The 22500-nt window shown below is 46.1% G+C and overlaps 1 protein-coding gene across 1 annotated transcript in view; it reads left to right on the top strand.

The window, feature by feature from the left end:
- pdha1a (pyruvate dehydrogenase E1 subunit alpha 1a) overlaps nucleotides 1-21116 on the top strand; it is a 25553-nt gene extending 4437 nt beyond the window's left edge. Inside the window, 4 exon segments of the mRNA XM_060913018.1 lie at nucleotides 13573-13577; nucleotides 19647-19730; nucleotides 19795-19921; nucleotides 20195-21116. Of these exon segments, the coding sequence (XP_060769001.1) occupies nucleotides 13573-13577; nucleotides 19647-19730; nucleotides 19795-19921; nucleotides 20195-20359 (381 nt within the window). The 3' untranslated portion in view covers nucleotides 20360-21116.
- Nucleotides 21117-22500: the final 1384 nt, after the last annotated feature.

Below are 22500 nucleotides of genomic sequence, written 5' to 3' on the forward strand. Positions count from 1 at the left end.
TTTCGCGTTCCTAGACGCGGCGTAATACTTCGCATCGTCCTCGCATGGGCGCGGTCCTTAAATAGCCCAAACATAGTGCATTGATTAAAGACAGGTGTTCCTTGTTAACGGCGTGCGTGCCGGAGCTCGTTAGGTGCGCGCGCCCCAGGCACGCCTTAAGGTGCACATGCTAAGGCGTGCAGGACTGACACCGTTCTGTGCAAGCGCAACACAATCGCACTAGAAAGTATGTTCAAGCTGCCAGTGTAGCTGCAGTCTCTTTAGTTGCAAATTACGAGTATTTTCTCGTGTTAATAATTCGCCATGTCAAAACAAGCGAAACTTTTCTCCTTCTTTCGACGTGAAGAGAGGTAAGCAATTTATTATGTGTATATATAGAGTAGAGTGGGGAAAAAGCCCCCCTTAAGTTAAATTCAGTTTTTCTCCAAGTTGAAATGAACCATGTGTTGTTTTAATCATAGTTTTTGACAACAGTGACATGAATAATAATGCCACCTAAAGTTTGCCTAAAGTTAATATTTAATTTTTTTTTTTTAACAAAAACAAACATTGTGCCAAGGGGGCCTTTTACCCCCCCAGTGGGGTAGAAGGCCCCCTGAGGTGGGGCAATAGGCCCCCTCACTCAAAAAAAGCTGTTTGGATAGCAAAAGTGTTTACTTAAGCCTATAATGTGAAAGAAACAAGAAAATATCCCTGAATTAATGAATAGATGCATTATTTTATTATATTTCGCATTTTAATTTCAATATAATTTTGTGTGGATTGAACATGAATTAACAAAGAACAAGTTATTCATTAATTCAGGGATATTTCCTTGTTTTTTTGAGTGAGGGGGCCTATTGCCCCACCTCAGGGGGCCTTTTACCCCACTGGGGGGGTAAAAGGCCCCCTTGGCACAATGTTTGTTTTTGTTAAAAAAAAAATTAAGTATTAACTTTAGGCAAACTTTAGGTGGCATTATTGTTCATGTCATTGTTGTCAAAAACTATGATTAAAACTAAACACATGGTTCATTTCAACTTGGAGAAAAACTTAATTTAACTTAAGGGGGGCTTTTCCCCCACTCTACTCTAATTATGATAAAAGGAAACGATGCCCCTGGGGGCCATTTACCCCGCCATTAAGGGGGCGTTTTACCCCACAGACTACACTTTTACAAAAAAGGGTCTTACTTTCAAAATGTGATTCAACTTTTTATACCTAATGTATTTTTTTTAACGTACTGACTTGTCTACTCATACCACATACACAGCTGGGATATCTGACGAAATAGCAGCTATCTAAATACAGTTTTACTGATATCTGAAAATTATATCACTTACCATGAAATTTGATTTCTCTCCGCTGCGTTGCTGATATGCGATCCACAGTGGATATTTGTATATCCCCGTTGTCAACCCAGTCCATAGCAACAATAGAAATGTAACTTTGCGCCATCTGGTGGTTATTTTGGGTAAAACAGGCCGGGGGCGTATTACCCCACTCTACTCTAATATTTTTTTCCCATCAAAGTTGCATTTTGTGGTTTCGAAGCTAAGTTTTAGTGCCGTTTCTAGAACACAACATCAAGAAAACATGGAAGAAACAGCAATAATGGAAGAGCCGGTTTCTAAGCTGCCTAAAACTAGCAATGGGAATTATTTTTTGTTACATAATGCACTCAGGCTGCCAGTCAGTGTGTGACTGACACACACACACACACACACACACACACACACACCCTACGCCCCTGATTTATATGAGAAATTTGGTATTCAGTGGTGTTTAAATTTACAGACAATACAAACTAATGTGGGTGGCACGGTGGTGTAGTGGTTAGCGCTATCGCCTCACAGCAAGAAGGTCCGGGTTCGAGCCCCGTGGCCGGCGAGGGCCTTTCTGTGTGGAGTTTGCATGTTCTCCCCGTGTCCATGTGGGTTTCCTCCGGGTGCTCCGGTTTCCCCCACAGTCCAAAGACATGCAGGTTAGGTTAACTGGTGACTCTAAATTGAGCGTAGGTGTGAATGTGAGTGTGAATGGTTGTCTGTGTCTATGTGTCAGCCCTGTGATGACCTGGCGACTTGTCCAGGGTGAACACCGCCTTTCGCCCGTAGTCAGTGTTGGTAACTCGCCAGCGCCCCCTATAACGATCCCACAATTTCCTTGCGCGCTCCACCCGGATGTGACGTAAAGTGGAACTGCTTTAACTGTATCGAGAGCGCCTCGATTCGCTCTCTCATGTTCTGACTACTGGAGTGGTCGGACGGACTGTAGGCACGCTCGCCTACAGTGTTGAGACTAACCGCTATTGTCTGAGAACAGCCTGTTCAAATTAGTTTCGGCCGAACTTTTGAACGACCCGCTAAGTTTCAGCGATATAGTGGTTTTGATTCTAAACCTTTGCAAAGTTTAACTACAGTTAAGTAGTTTTCCACGCTAAGAGGCATTTGCGGACAGCTTCGCTCCTCTCAGTTCTTTTCCTCGTCGACGCATCACCGGAGGTTTCTCCTGAAGCACCGTGGGCCAGCTAGGCCTTCATCTCCCTGCTTCGTTAGCCGCGGTTGGACGCAACGCGCCGCTAACCTCCTCTCCTCGGACTGCGACCCTCAGCGCGGACATCGGAGAAAGAACTTCCATCGCATTGAGTAGGCACTTGGGCAAATTTTTAATTTGTAGCTTATTCAGATGGTTGTGTTGGTAACTCGCCAGCGCCCCCTATAACGATCCCACAATTTCCTTGCGCGCTCCACCCGGATGTGACGTGAAGTGGAACTGCTTTAACTGTATCGAGAGCGCCTCGATTCGCTCTCTCATGTTCTGACTACTGGAGTGGTCGGACGGACTGTAGGCACGCAAGCTACAGTGTTGAGACTAACCGCTATTGTCTGAGAACAGCCTGTTCAAATTAGTTTCGGCCGAACTTTTGAACGACCCGCTAAGTTTCAGCGATATAGTGGTTTCGATTCTAAACCTTTGCAAAGTTTAACTACAGTTAAGTAGTTTTCCACGCTAAGAGGCATTTGCGGACAGCTTCGCTCCTCTCAGCCTTTTTCTCGTCGACGCATCACCGGAGGTTTCTCCTGAAGCACCGTGGGCCAGCTAGGCCTTCATCTCCCTGCTTCGTTAGCCGCGGTTGGACGCAACGCGCCGCTAACCTCCTCTCCTCGGACTGCGACCCTCAGCGCGGACATCGGAGAAAGAACTTCCATCGCATTGAGTAGGCACTTGGGCAAATTTTTAATTTGTAGCTTATTCAGATGGTTGTTAGGGTCATGTTTAAGCTTTGAGCTATTTAGCATACCCGCTCAGACACGGAAGGTGTTTGTTTGTTTTTATTGTTTGTTTGTTTGTTTTTATTGTTTGTTTTGGTTCTGTTTTTTTTTCTTTGAACTTGTTAGACAGGGTATCTTGCATGATATCTTTCCTTAACTCCATTGCTAGCTTCCCTATCTGATTAGCAGCGCAGCGACAAGTTTGTTATTTTAAGCTCCGAGGCTAGACCGCTACAAGGCCTAGTTCTCTCCATCCAACACATATACACACTCTCTCACACTCTTTCTCTCTCTCTCTCTCTCTCTCTCTCTCTCTCTCGCGTTGAGTTCTTTGCCTAGATAGTCTGTTGGAAATTGTTGTTAAGTGCAGTGTTTGGATCCAGCTGTAGCGTGGTCAGATTCTCCTTAGCAACTTATTGCTAGCTACCTCAGGGTGATACGCTAGCTGGTAGGCTTGTGTTCTCGACTAGGCCTGCAGGCGCCATTTTTCCGACGCCATTTTGATACCTTCCTCATTGAGTTACCTGTGATACGACACCTAGGCACTGACCGCCATTTTGTTTAAGCATTGCCAGAGTGGCTAGCATTAGCATCTGCCCACAGATACCTACACAAAGCACACATTAGCCACAGAGCTAATCCTTTGTTCTATTTAGCTAACATTCCTTTGTTTTAGCTAACATTCCTTTGTTTTAGCTAACGACAAGCTAGGTCACACACACACACACGCATCGGCTTGCCCTAGCCTCACACACACGCACACACAAGGGATTCTTTTCTTTTTTTTTTCCTTCTATCTCTTTCTCTCTCTCTTTCCCTCAAATTTATAGTCCAGGTGTAATTGTTCCATTGTTTTGTCTTGTTATTACCTTTGCTGACATTGAATGTATTTTGAGTTTATTATTATTAGTGAGTAGTAGACAAATAAAAGCTAATAAAATTGAATTGCATTTTACTTGTTCCTGTTGTTTATTCACAAGGTCAACTATTTAGAACTCCTTTTTCCTTCAGAATTTAGCTTTTGTATACAACTGGGTTTCCCATCTAATACAGAGCTACCATTAATCTTGAGTGTAACCATTCACGGTGAGTATTAAGATTAATAATTTAAGATTTTATGAGACTGATCTTTATTTATAAATTGATTAATTTAATTATCAATTATCACATAATTTATAATTTAATTAATCCCAATTCAACCTACATTAAAGTGGTGCCCCGTGTGAGGAATAGTTTAATGACCTTGTGAATTTCTCAACAATAACTTGTAAACTGCTGTATACCCAAAATCAACTGCCAAGGTATAACACAGATGACTTTAATGGTGAATCATTAACAGTGTGTTAATCACAGAACTGAAATTCAGCTGCCAACCACAGTTAGCTGATAAACTGGTTTAATTGATTAGTACATTAGAGTAATATCTAATCCAAGTACTTAATTAATATTATTAATAATAATAATCATTATTGTTAACTAATTATTAATTGAGCTAATTAATACAAGTGAAACATTAGTGAAAACAAAGTAGCTAAGAAACCACATCAATTATTTAGCAACTTGGATTAAATTAAATTCTAACCTAATCAACCCCTAGTATTAATTTCCTTTAAGTTAATTAATACATTTCGAACAAAATGTCGCGTTCCCCATCAAGGGAGTCAGAAGGGCCCCTCCTCTCTCTCTTCGACGTTGTAGGCGATTTAGGCCAAGTCCCGGAGGATAGGAGAAATTACTTCTGTGATCTGGACCAAAAGGCTCGCTTTGATGAAATACACATAGCCGTTAGGGAACTTAAGGAGCGTACTATGACTCTTCCAGAAGGGCTACCCAAATTGTTCATGATCTACTATAAGGAAATGGAACATGTGTGTATGACCCTCGAACAAGAGAAAAGAACACTAAAACGACAACTGGCCGAAGCTCAAAGGAGAGCAGAAAGCGCGGAGAGTAGCCTCGTGGGCCTGAGAGCCACACAAGATGAACTAAAGCGCGAAATAGAATACCTCAGAGAAGAAGTGACGCAAGCACGTCGCTCAGATGAGGGATCGGCCAAACCCTCCCAAGAACAGAGTTCCGCTCTGGAGGAGGAAGAACCTGAGCTTAGAACGGTAGATCAGACACCGCACTCAAGCTCAACTCGCGTGAAAGTCGCGCGATCGCCACCTCGTGGCGCTGGGAGTTTTTACTTTACTCCCCACTACACCCCCTCGCGCTTCAATATCGCTGCAGCCTCTAGCCCGCAGAAAACGCCGCGCTACGTACCCTCAGACTCCTCTGACGGAGAGGCCGCCTCCAAGCCGAAACGCAGACATAGGCGATATGAGAGCAGCTCAAATAGCGAAGACAGCGAGGACCCCTACGGGTCAAAATCAAAACGCCTCGTCGCAGAACGCAAAACTAGGATCCGCCAAATCGACGTCCTTGCGAAAGACATAGAGCGTTTTGAGCCGGAAAATCATAGACACCGAAGCGTTAATGATTATTTCCGGGAAATCGAGCGTAGCCTCCTGGACCTGCCAGAGGCTACGTCGCATGAAAAGGCCAGACTAGTCTGGAAAACTTTAGGTAGTGGCGTACGAGCATTCGTTGAGACCTTACCGCAGTCAGTCCTCGACAACTACAAGAAGATACGCAAGTACTTGAAAGAGGAATACTCGTTGTACGAGGACGAGACTGCTGCGACGATGGGTGCCATTCTGATCAGACAGAAACGAAGCGAACACCCTCGCGAGTACTACCGTCGGCTCCGTGCAGCGTACTTTCAGGGCAGAAGCGAGCCCGGGCTAGAGGAAGATCGCAACTTCAAGTCCCTCTTCCTCCATAACCTTCACCCGTGCATCCGTAACCAAGTAACACTCGCGTGTCGCCAGCGACCCCATACTATGAGAGAAATGCGTCGCACCGCACAACTAACGTGGGAGACGTTCGTCCGACCCACAGACCGCCACGAGGACGATCCCAGAGTCCTCAGCCTATATGAGCAGGAAGATCAGTCCTTAGGCCTAGAAGGGGGTGAAGCCCCAAACCGCGGGCCCCCTTGGGCGAACCCAAACCCCGGCCACCAGACATCGAGTCAACCCAAAGGTAACTGGAAAGTTCGACAAGCTGGAGCCAAGGGGGAACAGGGCTCCAACACCCACGGGCAAGGTAACCGCAAACCTGGCAGTCACGGCCCTAAATCTCAGAATAGCGGACAGTCAAGGCCCCATCGCAACTCCTCTCGAAGGGAGCGGAGCCCTAAGCTAGCTACCGCTAAACAAGCCAACCAAGAGCCACTTGGGATGGCAGAACTGAGGGCTGAATTAGCACGGATTAAACAAGCCAACCAAGAGCCGCTTGGGATGGCAGAACTGAGGACCGAATTAGCACGAGTTAAACAACTGCTGAGCAATAAGAACAGGAAGGGTAAGCCGAGCAAGGACAGGGACGAACCGTCAGCATGACTAGGCCGGGACCCATCCCCACCACCACCGCGTGTCTACCTCGTGGGGTGGGGAAAGGACCCCTGCCCAATAGGCAGCGATGAGTTGAAACCACCCCCTCCGTTAGTGAAGCCTGACCCGCAGGATGCACCCCTGACGCAGTTTCTTGGAGATTTGGTTAGGAAAGGCAACGCCAAGCGTATCTATACCCCAGTTGTGGTAGAAGGCAACGTTTCCCTCCAAGCTCTCTTAGATACCGGGTCAGAAATCACCCTGATGTGTTCCAAAGTCTTCGCAGAGGTTTCTGATGCGCGGCGCGCGCAAGGTAGACCCATCAGAACCGAACGTTGTGACGTCAACTTGGTTAGCTTCACCCAGAATCAAGCCCCAGTAACAACCATTGCATGGTTAGAACTCACCTTCCAGGGCATGTCCATCACTCACCCCACTTACATCTGCTCTGTTGGGGTAGAACCGTTCCTCATTGGCCAAGACCTACTAGATAGGCTAGCGCCCCTCATTGACTGTCGTCGTGGGCAACTGTGGGCCCAGGTCGCGTCCCCACAGACCCCAGATCCTCGTCGTCACGATCGAGCCTGTTGCGATGAAGTTAGCGTGGAGGCTACTCCACCGATAGCTGAGTCAGGGCAGGTCCCCGAGAACCTCGAGACCACTCCGCTCCACCCTGAGCCGAGTCAAGACGCACCAAACTCAACCGACACTCCTCTCAACCGCAACGCGCTTGATGGCCACCCGTCTTTCCTTTGCTTTCTTGGCGAATCTGCCCCAACCAGGTACTACCCCTGGATATCTGGCAACATTGCTGTCAACGGCGTCACGGCACCTGCCGTCAGGTTAGCGCTTTGGTCAGAGAAGTCAGCCATCAGCCAAACGTGGTTCGACATAGTGCGTCAGAGCACTCCTTCCGCTGTCTTTGTGCAGAAGAGCCACCGGCTACTGTCAGCCGAACAACCCCAGAGCCCCATCAAAGCCACAGGCGTCTGCGCCGTGTCGCTCGCCATCGGTCAGAGAGAATTCCTTCATTTCTTGAGTGTCGTCCCCGGACTTCCTGACCCACTGGTCATTGGGGCAGACATCTTGGTCAGACTGGGAGCCCAACTGGACCTAGTCAACCGGGTCATCTGGACCCAAGCCGACGCTGCTAAGCACCCGTTCCAAGCTGACCCGGAACAAATGCGGTCAGGACAAACGATTCCCCAAGCCTGCCATGTCACTAGCGAATTTGACATTGTCATTCCCGCTAGGACTGCTGGTTCCCCTCTTAAGCTGGTCATCATGAAAGACCAACAGTTTCGTAGCCCCCAGGCGTTCTTCCAGCCTCTCAGATTCTTCATGGAGCTCGATTTAGCCGTGTGTGGGACTCCGCTGCTTGAAGTGAGTCATCGTTCCGCTTACCTCCTGGTTCAAAACTCCACGCGGGACGCCATCACGATCCCCGCCCGTCGGCCTTTAGGCCTTCTGATAGACCAGGCATTCCATGACTTTGAACTCACCATTCCAGTCATTGGTGAGCTGCCAACGCCGGACACTCATTCCGATCCAGTGGAACCTCCCTGGATCACTCTTCCTTTCCACATGATCCGCATCGAACCTCACATCATGCTTTGCGACGAGCGCATAGTCATGACCAAAACTGACACCCCGAAACACATGCTGGTGTATGCTCTTGCCACGCAATCGAGCAACGACACCCCTGCAACTGAGGTCGTTGATTCAGCTCTAGGTGAACCGTACCCAGGCTTTGAACGAGAAGTTCAACAACAGCTGGTGAAAGCTGACAGCCTGACCACGGACGCCCAGAGACGACAGCTCCGTGAACTGTTCTACGACTTCAAGGCGATCTGGGCGCGAGATTCCAATGACTGCGGAGTCACGGACATCCACACCGTCCGAATCCCAACAGATCCGAACGCTCCACCGACGTTCGTGCGGCAATACAAAATCCCGTTAGCCGCATACGACTCAATACAAGAAACACTGGACACTCTGCTGGAAAAGCAGATCATTCGTGAGTGTAACTCGACTTACAACTCCCCCTTATGGCCAGTGCTGAAACCGAACGGCAAGTGGCGTCTCACCATTGACTATAGGCAGCTGAACAAGCAAGTGCCCTTGTCAAGATGGCCCATGATCCATCTGGATCAAGAACTTGCCAAGGTGAAGGGTGCAAAGTTCTTCTCCACCGCCGACGTGGCGAGTGGATTCTGGACCATGCGCGTGGATCCAGCTGACCAGCACAAGCTGGCCTTTTCCTTTGGGAACCGCCAGCTAACTTTCAACCGATGTCCGTTCGGCTACGCGAACTCCCCCGCTGAATTCAACATCTTCTTGCATAAGGCAATGAGCGATGCCGCAGCTCGTGGCAACTTGATCTATGTCGATGACATCCTCATTAGGTCACAGACTTTTGATGCACACCTCGAAGAGATACGCCATGTTCTGTCCCAGCTGTCCAGAGCAGGAGCGAAGCTCTCTGTCACCAAAGGGCAGTGGTGTCGCACCAAAGTTGAATACGTTGGACTGTGCGTCGGGCCAGATGGCATTGAACCCCAGTCAGGGAGGGTGCGGGCTATCCAAGATATCAAAGCCCCATCCAACGTACCCGAACTCAGGAGCTTCTTAGGGGTCTGCAACTACTCCCGACAGTTCATCGAGGACTACGCGGAGATAGCACGACCGCTCACCGAGCTCCTCCGGAAGGATAAACCCTTCCAGTGGAGTGAGCCTCAAGAACTCGCGTTCAAGAGCATGAAGCAGAAGCTCTGCTCTGCTCCCTGCCTCGCGTATCCCGACAAAGACAAACCGTTCTTCTTGGAGGCTAGTTTCTCCACCCACTGCCTGAGCGCTGCACTGTCACAGCAGCATGACAAAGATCGCCGTGTCGTAGCATACGCCAGTCGGCCCCTCAGTGCTGTGGAGTTGAAATTTTCAGACTGCGAAAAAGCCCTGCTGGCCACGGTCTGGGCCGTTGAACACTTTCGCAGTTACATTGGTGGCCAGAAGGTGGTGATAGAGACCAATCATCAACCGGTCTCGTTCTTGAACAGCCAGAGGCTGAGAGAGGGAAGAGTTTCGAACAGTCGCATCGCAGCTTGGATGATGGCACTACAGGGCTACGACGTCGAGGTGAAGTACGCCCAGAACCACAAGATGGTGCTTGGCCGAGGGCTGGCGGAATGCCAGCATTGCGACTGCGAGAATAGTCCAGATCAAACCGAACTAACAACCGTACCTGCTCTCCCCTCCGACCACCACTACTATGACGAGAACGTCTGCAAAGACCTCCCCACCGCTTACATAGATGGATGCTCATTCCATCATGAATGCAAAGTGCAAGCCGGTGTCGGTATCGTATGGGCGAACGGCCCTATACAAGGGAAATACCAACACCGACTCGGGGCTAAGACTAGCCAATATGCGGAGGTAGCAGCCGTGCTCATCGTCCTGCAACAAGCTGCCCGTGAGAACATCAAGCGGTTAGTCCTCTGCTCTGATTCAAATTATGCCAGGCATAGCTTCGTCTCACACTTTCCCTCGTGGAAGGTGCAGGACATGAAAAATGCAAGGGGCAAGGAAGTGAAACACTCCGAACTCTTCCTAGCATGCGATCGACTCGTAACCGAACAGGGAATGTGCGTCTATTGGAAGAAGGTGAAGGGACATTCTCAAGTCCCAGGACCTGACAAAGTCGGTAACGATGAGGCAGATGGCCTCGCCAAAGCGGGAGCCGTAGACGGCCCCCTTTGGGAATTCCAGCCGCCATGGCTTCCCGAGACGCCACGCCATGACGTAACCGCGATTACTCGCCGACAGGCTAGAGCAGGTCAAACTGACGCAGTACCCCAAGCAGGAACAGTGCAACTCGGCCGACTGCCCCAGGATGCCGACCTGGTGTCTATGCAGGAAAGGGATCCCGTGATCCACCAAATCCGTAAGTTCCTTGCGGACCCCGTGGCGTCCCCAATTTCCCCACAAGAGTTGCAACAGTCCCGAGACTTAAATCACCTTCACAATCTCAAAAACGGCTTAAAACTCGAGAAAGGACTCCTGGTGTACACACCACGCAACCAGGGACCTCCCCGGTGGGTCGTGCCCACAGATCATAGGGGGGTCATGTTGCAGTACGCTCATGACAGCCCGTGCGGGGGCCATAGGAACGCTCAGGCGACCTACCAGACACTCCAACAGATTGTCTATTGGCCCTTCATGATTCAGGACGTTACTGAGTATGTCAAAGGGTGCTTGATTTGCTGCCAATTCCGACCAGCCCAACCGTTGAACCGCGCCCCACTGCAAAGCAAAGGCATCTCATTCCCCTGGTCTAATCTCCAGATAGACTGGGTCGGACCGGTGCCGAAATCGGCTCGAGGTAATAAGTATCTCCTGACCGTCACTTGCGCGTTCACGAAGTGGGTGGAATGCTTGCCCGCCCCAAACGAAACCGCAGAGACCACCGCTCTCCTTCTTATGAACCATGTGTTCAGCCGTTGGGGCTTGCCCCTATCCATTGATTCCGACCGAGGTACTCATTTCACCGCAGAGGTCATGAGAGTGTTGTGGGAGATGCTCGGAGTCGAGGCAAAATTCCACATCGCGTATCATCCTCAGTCTTCTGGTCAGGTCGAACGCGCCAACCAAACCATCATGAGCATGCTTCGCAAGTATGTGAGTCACCATGGCAAAGATTGGGACATCAAACTCCCTCTGGTGCTGATGGCCATTCGGTCCACTCCTCACCGCACCACCGGAGTCACCCCGTTCGAAATGATGACTGGCTGTGAAATGGTTCTTCCCTTACACCTCCTCTACCGACCAGAGGACCTAAGCGTTGCCACTGCGTACACCGCACACCAGTACGTCACCGACTTGCAACGCCACTTGCAGGCCACATTTGCGTGGGCCCAGGAACACCTCGAAAAGAGTGCAAAAGGACAGAAAGCTTACTACGACAGAAAGGCGACACACCGTGAGTACGAAGTAGGCGACAGAGTCCTATACTTCAATTTCACCAAACCGGTAGGAGTAGCCAGGAAATTCTTACCCCGTTGGTCCGGCCCTTTCGAAATCGTCGGTAAACTGTCCCCCGTCGCCTACCGCATCAAAACTTCGAAGCCCAGCCAGGCGCCTTCGTATAGATGGGTCCATAGCAACCAAATAAAGCTTTTTGAGCAGTCCACACTCCATAGGGGGGTGGACAAACAGTAAGTTATAGCCTGCCCAACTTAGTTGCATGCCTCTCAATCCATAAGCGTGCATCTATAAGTAACCACCCTTGTTACCACTCAAATCGGAATAACAAACTCCTGTATGTTGCAGAAATCCAGGGTAGACTACTAACTCAACAGGAGGAGCTGCAGGGCCTAGGCAAAACCCTGCAGGGAACCATACTAACCGTTAACATGCATTCTACATTAATCAAGAACACAGTACATGCCGTAGACAGGCTAGCAGCAATCATGAGAAGCGAAGTCAAGTACGTCCGAGTAATCCGAGACCTAATGCAGGACCTGATGAGAGAAGTAAGTAGCTCTCTCAGCACCCTGAGTGGACGTAAAATCCCACCATATTTGATACCCCTCAGCATGGTTGACAGCATACTCCGATCTACTACCACGACTAACGTTTACTCATCACAGATTCATCTGGCTTATAGTCTTGGCAGTGCTATCCCCATTTTTGTGAACCCTCAAAACCTAGAAATAGGCTTCATCCTCAATCTCCCCGTTATTGAACGGCAAAACATATACAGAATCAAATCTGTCCTTAATGTAGGTTTCTGGAACAACGACGTACACGTACGTTTGCAGACACCTCCCACCATAGCCTATCACGATGACAACCCCTCTATCTACCTCGTCCCTAACTTAGACATGTGCACCTCTACCAAAGATATCCACTGGGTCTGCCCCAGCAATCCCTTTATCCGAGACACCACAGACCGTCTCTGTGGATTGATAAAAGTCCCCGATCAGAAGTGTGCAGGCAAATTGTCTATTAAAGATGAAGGAATAGGAACTAGAGTAGAAAGAGCTGGTAATCGGTGGCTAATCAACACTCCCCAAACTGAGATTCTGGTATCATATGATCAACATAACACTGCCACTAGAATGAAGATCCCTAACGAAACCTCTCTCCTAAGTGTCCCACTAGGAGCCACTGTTCACGTGGGTGACATCACCCTCCATCACCTTAGCGCTGACCAGTATGAGACCGAGATAGAAATGCCCGATGCCTTCCCAAGTCACGAACTTGAGATAAACTCCACCCTCCAAGCACAACTACTGCTGGAAGGGACCAAAACCGTGCAATTCGATCTTAAGCCCACTGGCATCGCTACCACTTTCTTGAATAACCGCGCAAACCCTTCTTCCGATCAAGGATCTTTAATAAGCCGAATTGCGCTGGGATTTCTAACTAGCGGTTGGGTTATCACAGTCTTCATAGCCATCACTCTACATAGGTACATACTGACACTACACCGCAAACTGGACAAAACGATCTACGCACCTGAGAAATTAGATCGTGGCATTGTCCGATTCTCCATCAGGCCTAAGGCCTCCACTAACTTTCTTGAAGAGTAGGCTTGCTAACACGCTAACTAACCCCTCTTTTCCATTTTCCTTTATGGAGTTTTGATTCTTTTTGTTTGCTGTGTGAAATATTGTATGTAGAAGGTAGTTAAGTAGCCATAGTGTAATTGTTTTCATGTCCAAGTGCCTATGCTTTCATGCCCAAGTGCCTATGCATCTTATGGACTGTATGAAATGAATTGAACTGTTGAACTGTGTCTGAAAGACTTTTCACAGAAAGGACCCTTGGAACTACCTCATTGTGGAACTACCTCATTGTGGAACTACCTCATTGTGGATTACTAGGGACCGTGGGTCGCAGACTAAACACCATGTGCCCATAGGGTATCACTCCTTTCAGCGCCTATGGCCAAGGGGGGAATGTTGGTAACTCGCCAGCGCCCCCTATAACGATCCCACAATTTCCTTGCGCGCTCCACCCGGATGTGACGTGAAGTGGAACTGCTTTAACTGTATCGAGAGCGCCTCGATTCGCTCTCTCATGTTCTGACTACTGGAGTGGTCGGACGGACTGTAGGCACGCAAGCTACAGTGTTGAGACTAACCGCTATTGTCTGAGAACAGCCTGTTCAAATTAGTTTCGGCCGAACTTTTGAACGACCCGCTAAGTTTCAGCGATATAGTGGTTTCGATTCTAAACCTTTGCAAAGTTTAACTACAGTTAAGTAGTTTTCCACGCTAAGAGGCATTTGCGGACAGCTTCGCTCCTCTCAGCCTTTTTCTCGTCGACGCATCACCGGAGGTTTCTCCTGAAGCACCGTGGGCCAGCTAGGCCTTCATCTCCCTGCTTCGTTAGCCGCGGTTGGACGCAACGCGCCGCTAACCTCCTCTCCTCGGACTGCGACCCTCAGCGCGGACATCGGAGAAAGAACTTCCATCGCATTGAGTAGGCACTTGGGCAAATTTTTAATTTGTAGCTTATTCAGATGGTTGTTAGGGTCATGTTTAAGCTTTGAGCTATTTAGCATACCCGCTCAGACACGGAAGGTGTTTGTTTGTTTTTATTGTTTGTTTGTTTGTTTTTATTGTTTGTTTTGGTTCTGTTTTTTTTTCTTTGAACTTGTTAGACAGGGTATCTTGCATGATATCTTTCCTTAACTCCATTGCTAGCTTCCCTATCTGATTAGCAGCGCAGCGACAAGTTTGTTATTTTAAGCTCCGAGGCTAGACCGCTACAAGGCCTAGTTCTCTCCATCCAACACATATACACACTCTCTCACACTCTTTCTCTCTCTCTCTCTCTCTCTCTCTCTCTCTCTCTCGCGTTGAGTTCTTTGCCTAGATAGTCTGTTGGAAATTGTTGTTAAGTGCAGTGTTTGGATCCAGCTGTAGCGTGGTCAGATTCTCCTTAGCAACTTATTGCTAGCTACCTCAGGGTGATACGCTAGCTGGTAGGCTTGTGTTCTCGACTAGGCCTGCAGGCGCCATTTTTCCGACGCCATTTTGATACCTTCCTCATTGAGTTACCTGTGATACGACACCTAGGCACTGACCGCCATTTTGTTTAAGCATTGCCAGAGTGGCTAGCATTAGCATCTGCCCACAGATACCTACACAAAGCACACATTAGCCACAGAGCTAATCCTTTGTTCTATTTAGCTAACATTCCTTTGTTTTAGCTAACATTCCTTTGTTTTAGCTAACGACAAGCTAGGTCACACACACACACACGCATCGGCTTGCCCTAGCCTCACACACACGCACACACAAGGGATTCTTTTCTTTTTTTTTTCCTTCTATCTCTTTCTCTCTCTCTTTCCCTCAAATTTATAGTCCAGGTGTAATTGTTCCATTGTTTTGTCTTGTTATTACCTTTGCTGACATTGAATGTATTTTGAGTTTATTATTATTAGTGAGTAGTAGACAAATAAAAGCTAATAAAATTGAATTGCATTTTACTTGTTCCTGTTGTTTATTCACAAGGTCAACTATTTAGAACTCCTTTTTCCTTCAGAATTTAGCTTTTGTATACAACTGGGTTTCCCATCTAATACAGAGCTACCATTAATCTTGAGTGTAACCATTCACGGTGAGTATTAAGATTAATAATTTAAGATTTTATGAGACTGATCTTTATTTATAAATTGATTAATTTAATTATCAATTATCACATAATTTATAATTTAATTAATCCCAATTCAACCTACAGTTGTTAGGGTCATGTTTAAGCTTTGAGCTATTTAGCATACCCGCTCAGACACGGAAGGTGTTTGTTTGTTTTTATTGTTTGTTTTGGTTCTGTTTTTTTTTTTTTTCTTTGAACTTGTTAGACAGGGTATCTTGCATGATATCTTTCCTTAACTCCATTGCTAGCTTCCCTATCTGATTAGCAGCGCAGCGACAAGTTTGTTATTTTAAGCTCCGAGGCTAGACCGCTACAAGGCCTAGTTCTCTCCATCCAACACATATACACACTCTCTCACACTCTCTCTCTCTCTCGCGTTGAGTTCTTTGCCTAGATAGTCTGTTGGAAATTGTTAAGTGCAGTGTTTGGATCCAGCTGTAGCGTGGTCAGATTCTCCTTAGCAACTTATTGCTAGCTACCTCAGGGTGATACGCTAGCTGGTAGGCTTGTGTTCTCGACTAGGCCTGCAGGCGCCATCTTTCCGACGCCATTTTGATACCTTCCTCATTGAGTTACCTGTGATACGACACCTAGGCACTGACCGCCATTTTGTTTAAGCATTGCCAGAGTGGCTAGTCATTAGCATCTGCCCACAGATACCTACACAAAGCACACATTAGCCACAGAGCTAATCCTTTGTTCTATTTAGCTAACATTCCTTTGTTTTAGCTAACATTCCTTTGTTTTAGCTAACGACAAGCTAGGTCACACACACACACACACCTCCACACACACGCACACAAGGGATTCTTTTCTTTTTTCTTCTATCTCTTTCTCTCTCTCTTTCCCTCAAATTTATAGTCCAGGTGTAATTGTTCCATTGTTTTGTCTTATTACCTTTGCTGACATTGAATGTATTTTGAGTTTATTATTATTAGTGAGTAGTAGACAAATAAAAGCTAATTAAAATTAATTGCATTTTACTTGTTCCTGTTGTTTATTCACAAGGTCAACTATTTAGAACTCCTTTTTCCTTCAGAATTTAGCTTTTGTATACAACTGGGTTTCCCATCTAATACAGAGCTACCATTAATCTTGAGTGTAACCATTCACGGTGAGTATTAAGATTAATAATTTAAGATTTTATGAGACTGATCTTTATTTATAAATTGATTAATTTAATTATCAATTATCACATAATTTATAATTTAATTAATCCCAATTCAACCTACATCAGCTGGGATAGGATCCAGCCCGCCTGTGATTCTGTAGAACAGGATTTATCCGTCTCATCTCATTATCCGTTAGCTGCTTAATAAAGCGGCTGGAGATAATGAGATGAGACCTTCAACTGTCTGATTTTTTTCAAAGTAATGAACTGTGTAGCAGGAAAATCACCGCATTTTCAAAATGCACTCCTGAAAATTACTCATTAACTCAGGGAATTAAATTTGATATTTTTGACATGTTAATCATTAATGTACATGAAAGAAAAAGGCTTAAAAGTTATAACCTGTTTTAGTAAAAATAAGTACTAAAATGCACTAGAATGCACGGGCGCAGATAGAGGGGGGGACGGGGGGGATTCGTCCCACCCAGATTTAAATTCACCTCGTTCGGTCCCCCCCACTTATAGGGAGGAAAAAACGTCTATGCTGTCTTTCTTTGCATAAGGCAAACCTCACGGAAAAATCAAAAGACTAATTACCATTCGGTTTATTGAGGTGCACAGCAGTACATACATAGTTGCAACTGCGCAGACTGCACAGGTTGCGAGCTCGAGCTTGGTTGCTATGGTTACCCACAAGTTTGACAGGCATATCGGGGACAGCGCCTCCTAGTTCAGGACCCCAACACGGCATGATGAAGGGTGCCAAAAGGCAGAAAACGATTGCATCGTTTAAAAAAAAAAAAGACTAAGTAAACTGTGCCTTACTTTATCATATCACCTTGCAATTTTTTGATCGTCTGTTCAAAGTAATGGCGTAGTGAAAGTAAAATCGTACGGAGTAGAGATGCCTTTCTGGTAGCCTCCTTCTTTCGGTGGTAGCCTGTAGATACAGTGCTCAGAAGGCAGTTTTAATGTTTAATCTGGCGTTCCCTGCCATAATTTCAGCGAGCATATTGTTTCATAAGGAAACTTTGTGAAGAGTTGTTGACTGACTGCCGCTCACTCAACACACAGGCATAGTTAGAAAGTCAGGATGCACTGGTTTACACTTTACACACACACACGTAGCCCAGCCTCTCGCTATGGTTAACAGTTAGAACTTAGCGGTTTTAAAACTAGTTTTGCAATTTCTGTGCGTGATGATAATGTGTAAACTTTGGATTTCCATAGGCTATGTTAAAATGTTATCATTGTCCTGGCCTGCAGGTAGTTCCTGGTGATGGCAGTGAGGGAGGTGAAATAACATGTATACTCACTACCGTTCAAAAGTTTGGGGTCACCCAGACAATTTTGTGTTTTCCATGAAAAGTCACACTTTTATTTCCCACCATAAGTTGTAAAATGAATAGAAAATATAGTCGAGACATTTTTCTGGCCATTTTGAGCATTTAATCGACCCCACAAATGTGATGCTCCAGAAACTCAATCTGCTCAAAGGAAGGTCAGTTTTATAGCTTCTCTAAAGAGCTCAACTGTTTTCAGCTGTGCTAACATGATTGTACAAGGGTTTTCTAATCATCCATTAGCCTTCTGAGGCAATGAGCAAACACATTGTACCATTAGAACACTGGAGTGAGAGTTGCTGGAAATGGGCCTCTATACACCTATGGAGATATTGCACCAAAAACCAGACATTTGCAGCTAGAATAGTCATTTACCACATTAGCAATGTATAGAGTGGATTTCTGATTAGTTTAAAGTGATCTTCATTGAAAAGATCAGTGCTTTTCTTTCAAAAATAAGGACATTTCAAAGTGACCCCAAACTTTTGAATGGTAGTGTGTATATATATATATATATATATATATATATATATACACACACACACACAAAATGGAATCATTTGCTGACAGCTCAGTCCCCCCCCAGTTCAAAAATCCTACCTGCACCCCTGCTAGAATGCAGGGTTTTGCGTGTTATGTTATTAAAATATTTTCGGGGGACGTTGCCTGCCCCCCCCATCTTATACCCTGTCCACACTCGGGATTTTGTACCGATACGAAACCTACTTTCGTACCGCAATACCTGTCCACACTAGCAACTATACCGGTACTGTAGCGGTATAACTGTAGCGGTATGAAACCCACAAATGTATGGGTTTCGTACCGGTACAGTATCGGTACTGTAGCGCTTCGCTGTAGTGTGGACAGATGAAGCGGCTCTGTATCGATACAAATATAATGCACATGCGCAAAGTCACACACCTCAATCGATGTCTTCGCTGAATAAAATAGTGAAGAACGGAGATTCGTTTCTTTCTTTCTCAACTGCCTCGCACGTTTTACACGATTCGACTGAATAAATGACCACCAGAAATACAGACTGTACACTGACAACAAAAAGCACACACACGTTGTTTCATCCGCCATATATTCTCGGAAGGAAGTTACTCGGTAACCATGGAAACATTTCACGCACGCGCATTTCAACTACCGTGAAAGAAAACCACAAACATTTCTCGCTAGTGTGGACAGATGCACTACACTGTACCGGTATACTTTGTATCGATACAGTTATACCACTATCGTACCGGTATAAGTGTGAACACAGTTTTAGTTTGACTTTCAGGGTTTTTTTCTTTGCTCCACTTTCATCTCTATAAGCTGTACACTGCACCTGTAGGGGGCGCTGGAGTGCTGTGTGTGATCAGCTGATGCACGAAAGAGAATTAAAGCACAGATGTTAATGTGTGTTTTACTCTAATGTGAAATTATATTATAAATAATGTGTTTATTATAAATAAATAATTACAGGGTATGGTGGTGTAGTGGTTACCACGGTCGCCCTCACAGCAAGAAGGTCCAGGTTCGAGCCCCGTGGCCGGCGAGGGCCTTTCTGTGTGGAGTTTGCATGTTCTCCCTGTGTCCGCGTGGGTTTCCTCCAGGTGCTCCGGTTTCCCCCACAGTCCAAAGACATGCAGGTTAGGTTGATGTGGGGCGGCCTTGGGCTGAGGTGCCCTCGAGTGAGGTACCGAACCCCTGACTGCTCCCCGGGCGCTCTGGTGTGGCTGCCCACTGCTCTGTGTGTGTGTGTGTGTGTGTGTGTGTGTGTTCACTGCTTCAGATGGGTTAAATGCAGAGGATGAATTACACTGTGCTTGAAGTGTGCATATGACAAATAAAGGTTTCTTCTTCTTTCTTCTTCAATTCTGATGGAGCTCCAGACCTACCGTTACCATGGACACAGCATGAGTGACCCTAGCATCAGGTAAACAGCCTGATTACCACCTGGTGTGTGTGAGTTCTAAAAGCCCTTAGTAGACTGCTCTGAGCCTGCTGTGTCGCCATCGTTACCATACACGTGAGGAGATCCAGGAGGTGCGCAGTAAGAGTGACCCCATCTCCATGCTGAAGGACCGCATGATCAGTAACAACATGGCCAGTGTGGAGAAGCTCAAGGTCTGTGTCTCTCTCTCTCACACACACACACACACACACAATACACATAAATACTACATGAACACCATACACTGTACATACAATATGCACGCGTGCGCACACACAGATTGTTTCCTGATCTTGTTAGAATAGAGACAGATAGATCAACAGAGAGACCAGTGAACATCAGAAAAACAGATTTGCGGCTAGACCATCAGACAGGCAGACAGATATATGGTGTGTGTGTGTGTCTGTGTGCCTGCACTGTAATGAACCTGTCACTGTTCCCTGTAGGAGATTGATGTAGAAGTGAGGAAGGAGATTGAGGACGCTTCCCAGTTCGCCACCACAGACCCCGAGCCTCCACTGGACGATTTGTGTAATCACGTCTTCTCCAACAATCCTCCGATTGACGTGCGTGGCACTAACCCCTGGTCCAAGCTCAAACCCATCAGCTAAACACCATGGAGCACTTCATTCACACACATAGTTTATACACTCTGTCCTTCTTGAAAGTAAAGGGCAAAAATATCACTCTTACTGAATACAGTGAGTGTGTGAGCTCACATGATGAGCTGTATTATTATTATTATTATTATTATTATTATTATTATTATTATTGGGGTTGAAAAAACACAAGGTTGATTATGATATATTTATTAACAGTTCTGTCTCAGATTCTGTTTTTGTTGCTTTCTTCCCTTCACTCAGTTCCATCTAAATACAGCAGCATGAAAAAGACAAGAAAGATGTTAATAAAGTTAAAATTGTGTGTCAGAGCAGAGTGTCTCAGTAACACACACACACACACACACACACACACACAGAGTTAGTGTGAATAATGACCGTGTGTGTGTGATTTATTATTGATGAGTTTTAATTCATCACCAACAGATTAGGGCTGAGTAGAGAAGCTCATTTACAGCAGAGTGAAAGCGCACAGAAACATGTGGGAAACATTTCAGTCAGGCTCGTTCCCTGTGTGTGTGTGTGTGTGTGTGTGTGTGTGTGTGTGTTTTTCAGAGCAAATTTGTTTTTATTTCATTTATTTCTAACAGTAAAAGTGCGATGGTTCCAGTGAGAGAATCTCAGAAGGTTTTATGCAGCAGCTGTGTCTCCACTGTGTCTGTTCCCCTGGACACAGGGCATTAAAGTTCACTCGGGTCAAAGGTCACACTGTCTCATGTGGTCTTTGTTAATAATAATATATGCAAATGATGCACCGATTACATACATCATCATAATACACACATATGATGTCACATTGCCAAACCTGGAGAGGTGTGATGTAACAGGAAGTGATCAGAGACAGGAAGTGGACCTGTTAGGATCAGTGAAATGTCACAGTGCAGTGAATTCTCTCAGTTTAAAATCAAATATTTAACTTATGCACATCATCTTCCTCAGGGCTGTGTTCCAGACCTCCTGCTGTTTCTCACACTCTTTCATTCATTCACTCACAATTTAGTCTACAATAGCAGCATGAAAAACAGAAAAGCGTTAATTACCATGTGTAAGAGCAGGACTTCTCTGTGACACAGCAGCCTGCCTGTTTTTGTATAAACACACAGACACACACACTGAGTCACATGAGTGTGTAGAGCGACTTCAGTGTGTTTCTCTCATTTGCTGTTTTACAGAGTTAACTGTGATGATGTTAACATGAGTCTAGTCTGTGTTCTCTTCACTCAGTTGTGTTTGACTTACAGCAGTGCTGTGTGGAGCACTTCATGGAGATGTTATCTGAGGCCATGAGACTGAAACACTCAAGGGTTAAATATGACTCCCTCAGGAACATGCTCATTGTTAATGAAGGAGAACGTCATGTTAATGAGCTGACATCTTTTCACTTTCTGAGTTTTGCAGGAAATGAACCAGTAAATAATGTTTATCTCACACAAACACACACAGTTTTGGTGTTTCGCAAAATAAGCTATGCCCCCCAGAACACCTGAGTGTTATTAATTGTGCAATAAAGTCATTATGCAGAATTATATAATCTTGGTGTAATATTTGGCTGCTCCAATAAAATACAGATGTTCTTAATTGATAAATTTTCTCACATAATATTTATAATCTAATGTGTAATATACAATATATAATATGTAATAGAATAAACTTTAGTATGCAGCAAATATTTAAGGAAAAAACCCTCAATCATCCAATGAGCCTTTAAAGAACAGCTGAAGAAAAGCCTGAACCCTTTCGCTCAGTCTCCAGGTTTATTAACAGGTGAATTGTGGCTGTTTTTAGGAAAATATAAGATGCAAAAGACTTGAGACCATTTCTGTGATTTCACATCAATTACCGGCTGGAGTATTTGCCATATCTTTGCAAACTTTCTACACAAAATTCCATCCTTTCATCCGTCCATGATCGATCCCACTTCTCCATCAGGGTGGGTGAGCTGGAGCCAATCCCAGCTGACTGTGTGTGAAGGGCGGGGTTCACCCTGGGCGGGTCACACAGAGACCAGCAACCATCACACTCCCACTCAGCCCTCTGGGGGTTTAGAGGAGCCAGGTGACCGAATCACGTGTGTTTGGACTGTGGGAGGAAACCGGAGACCCAGAGGAGGAAACCCGCACAGACACGAGGAG

This window comes from Neoarius graeffei, chromosome 28, assembly GCF_027579695.1.
Source record: "Neoarius graeffei isolate fNeoGra1 chromosome 28, fNeoGra1.pri, whole genome shotgun sequence".
NCBI classification, from domain to species: Eukaryota; Metazoa; Chordata; class Actinopteri; order Siluriformes; family Ariidae; genus Neoarius; species Neoarius graeffei.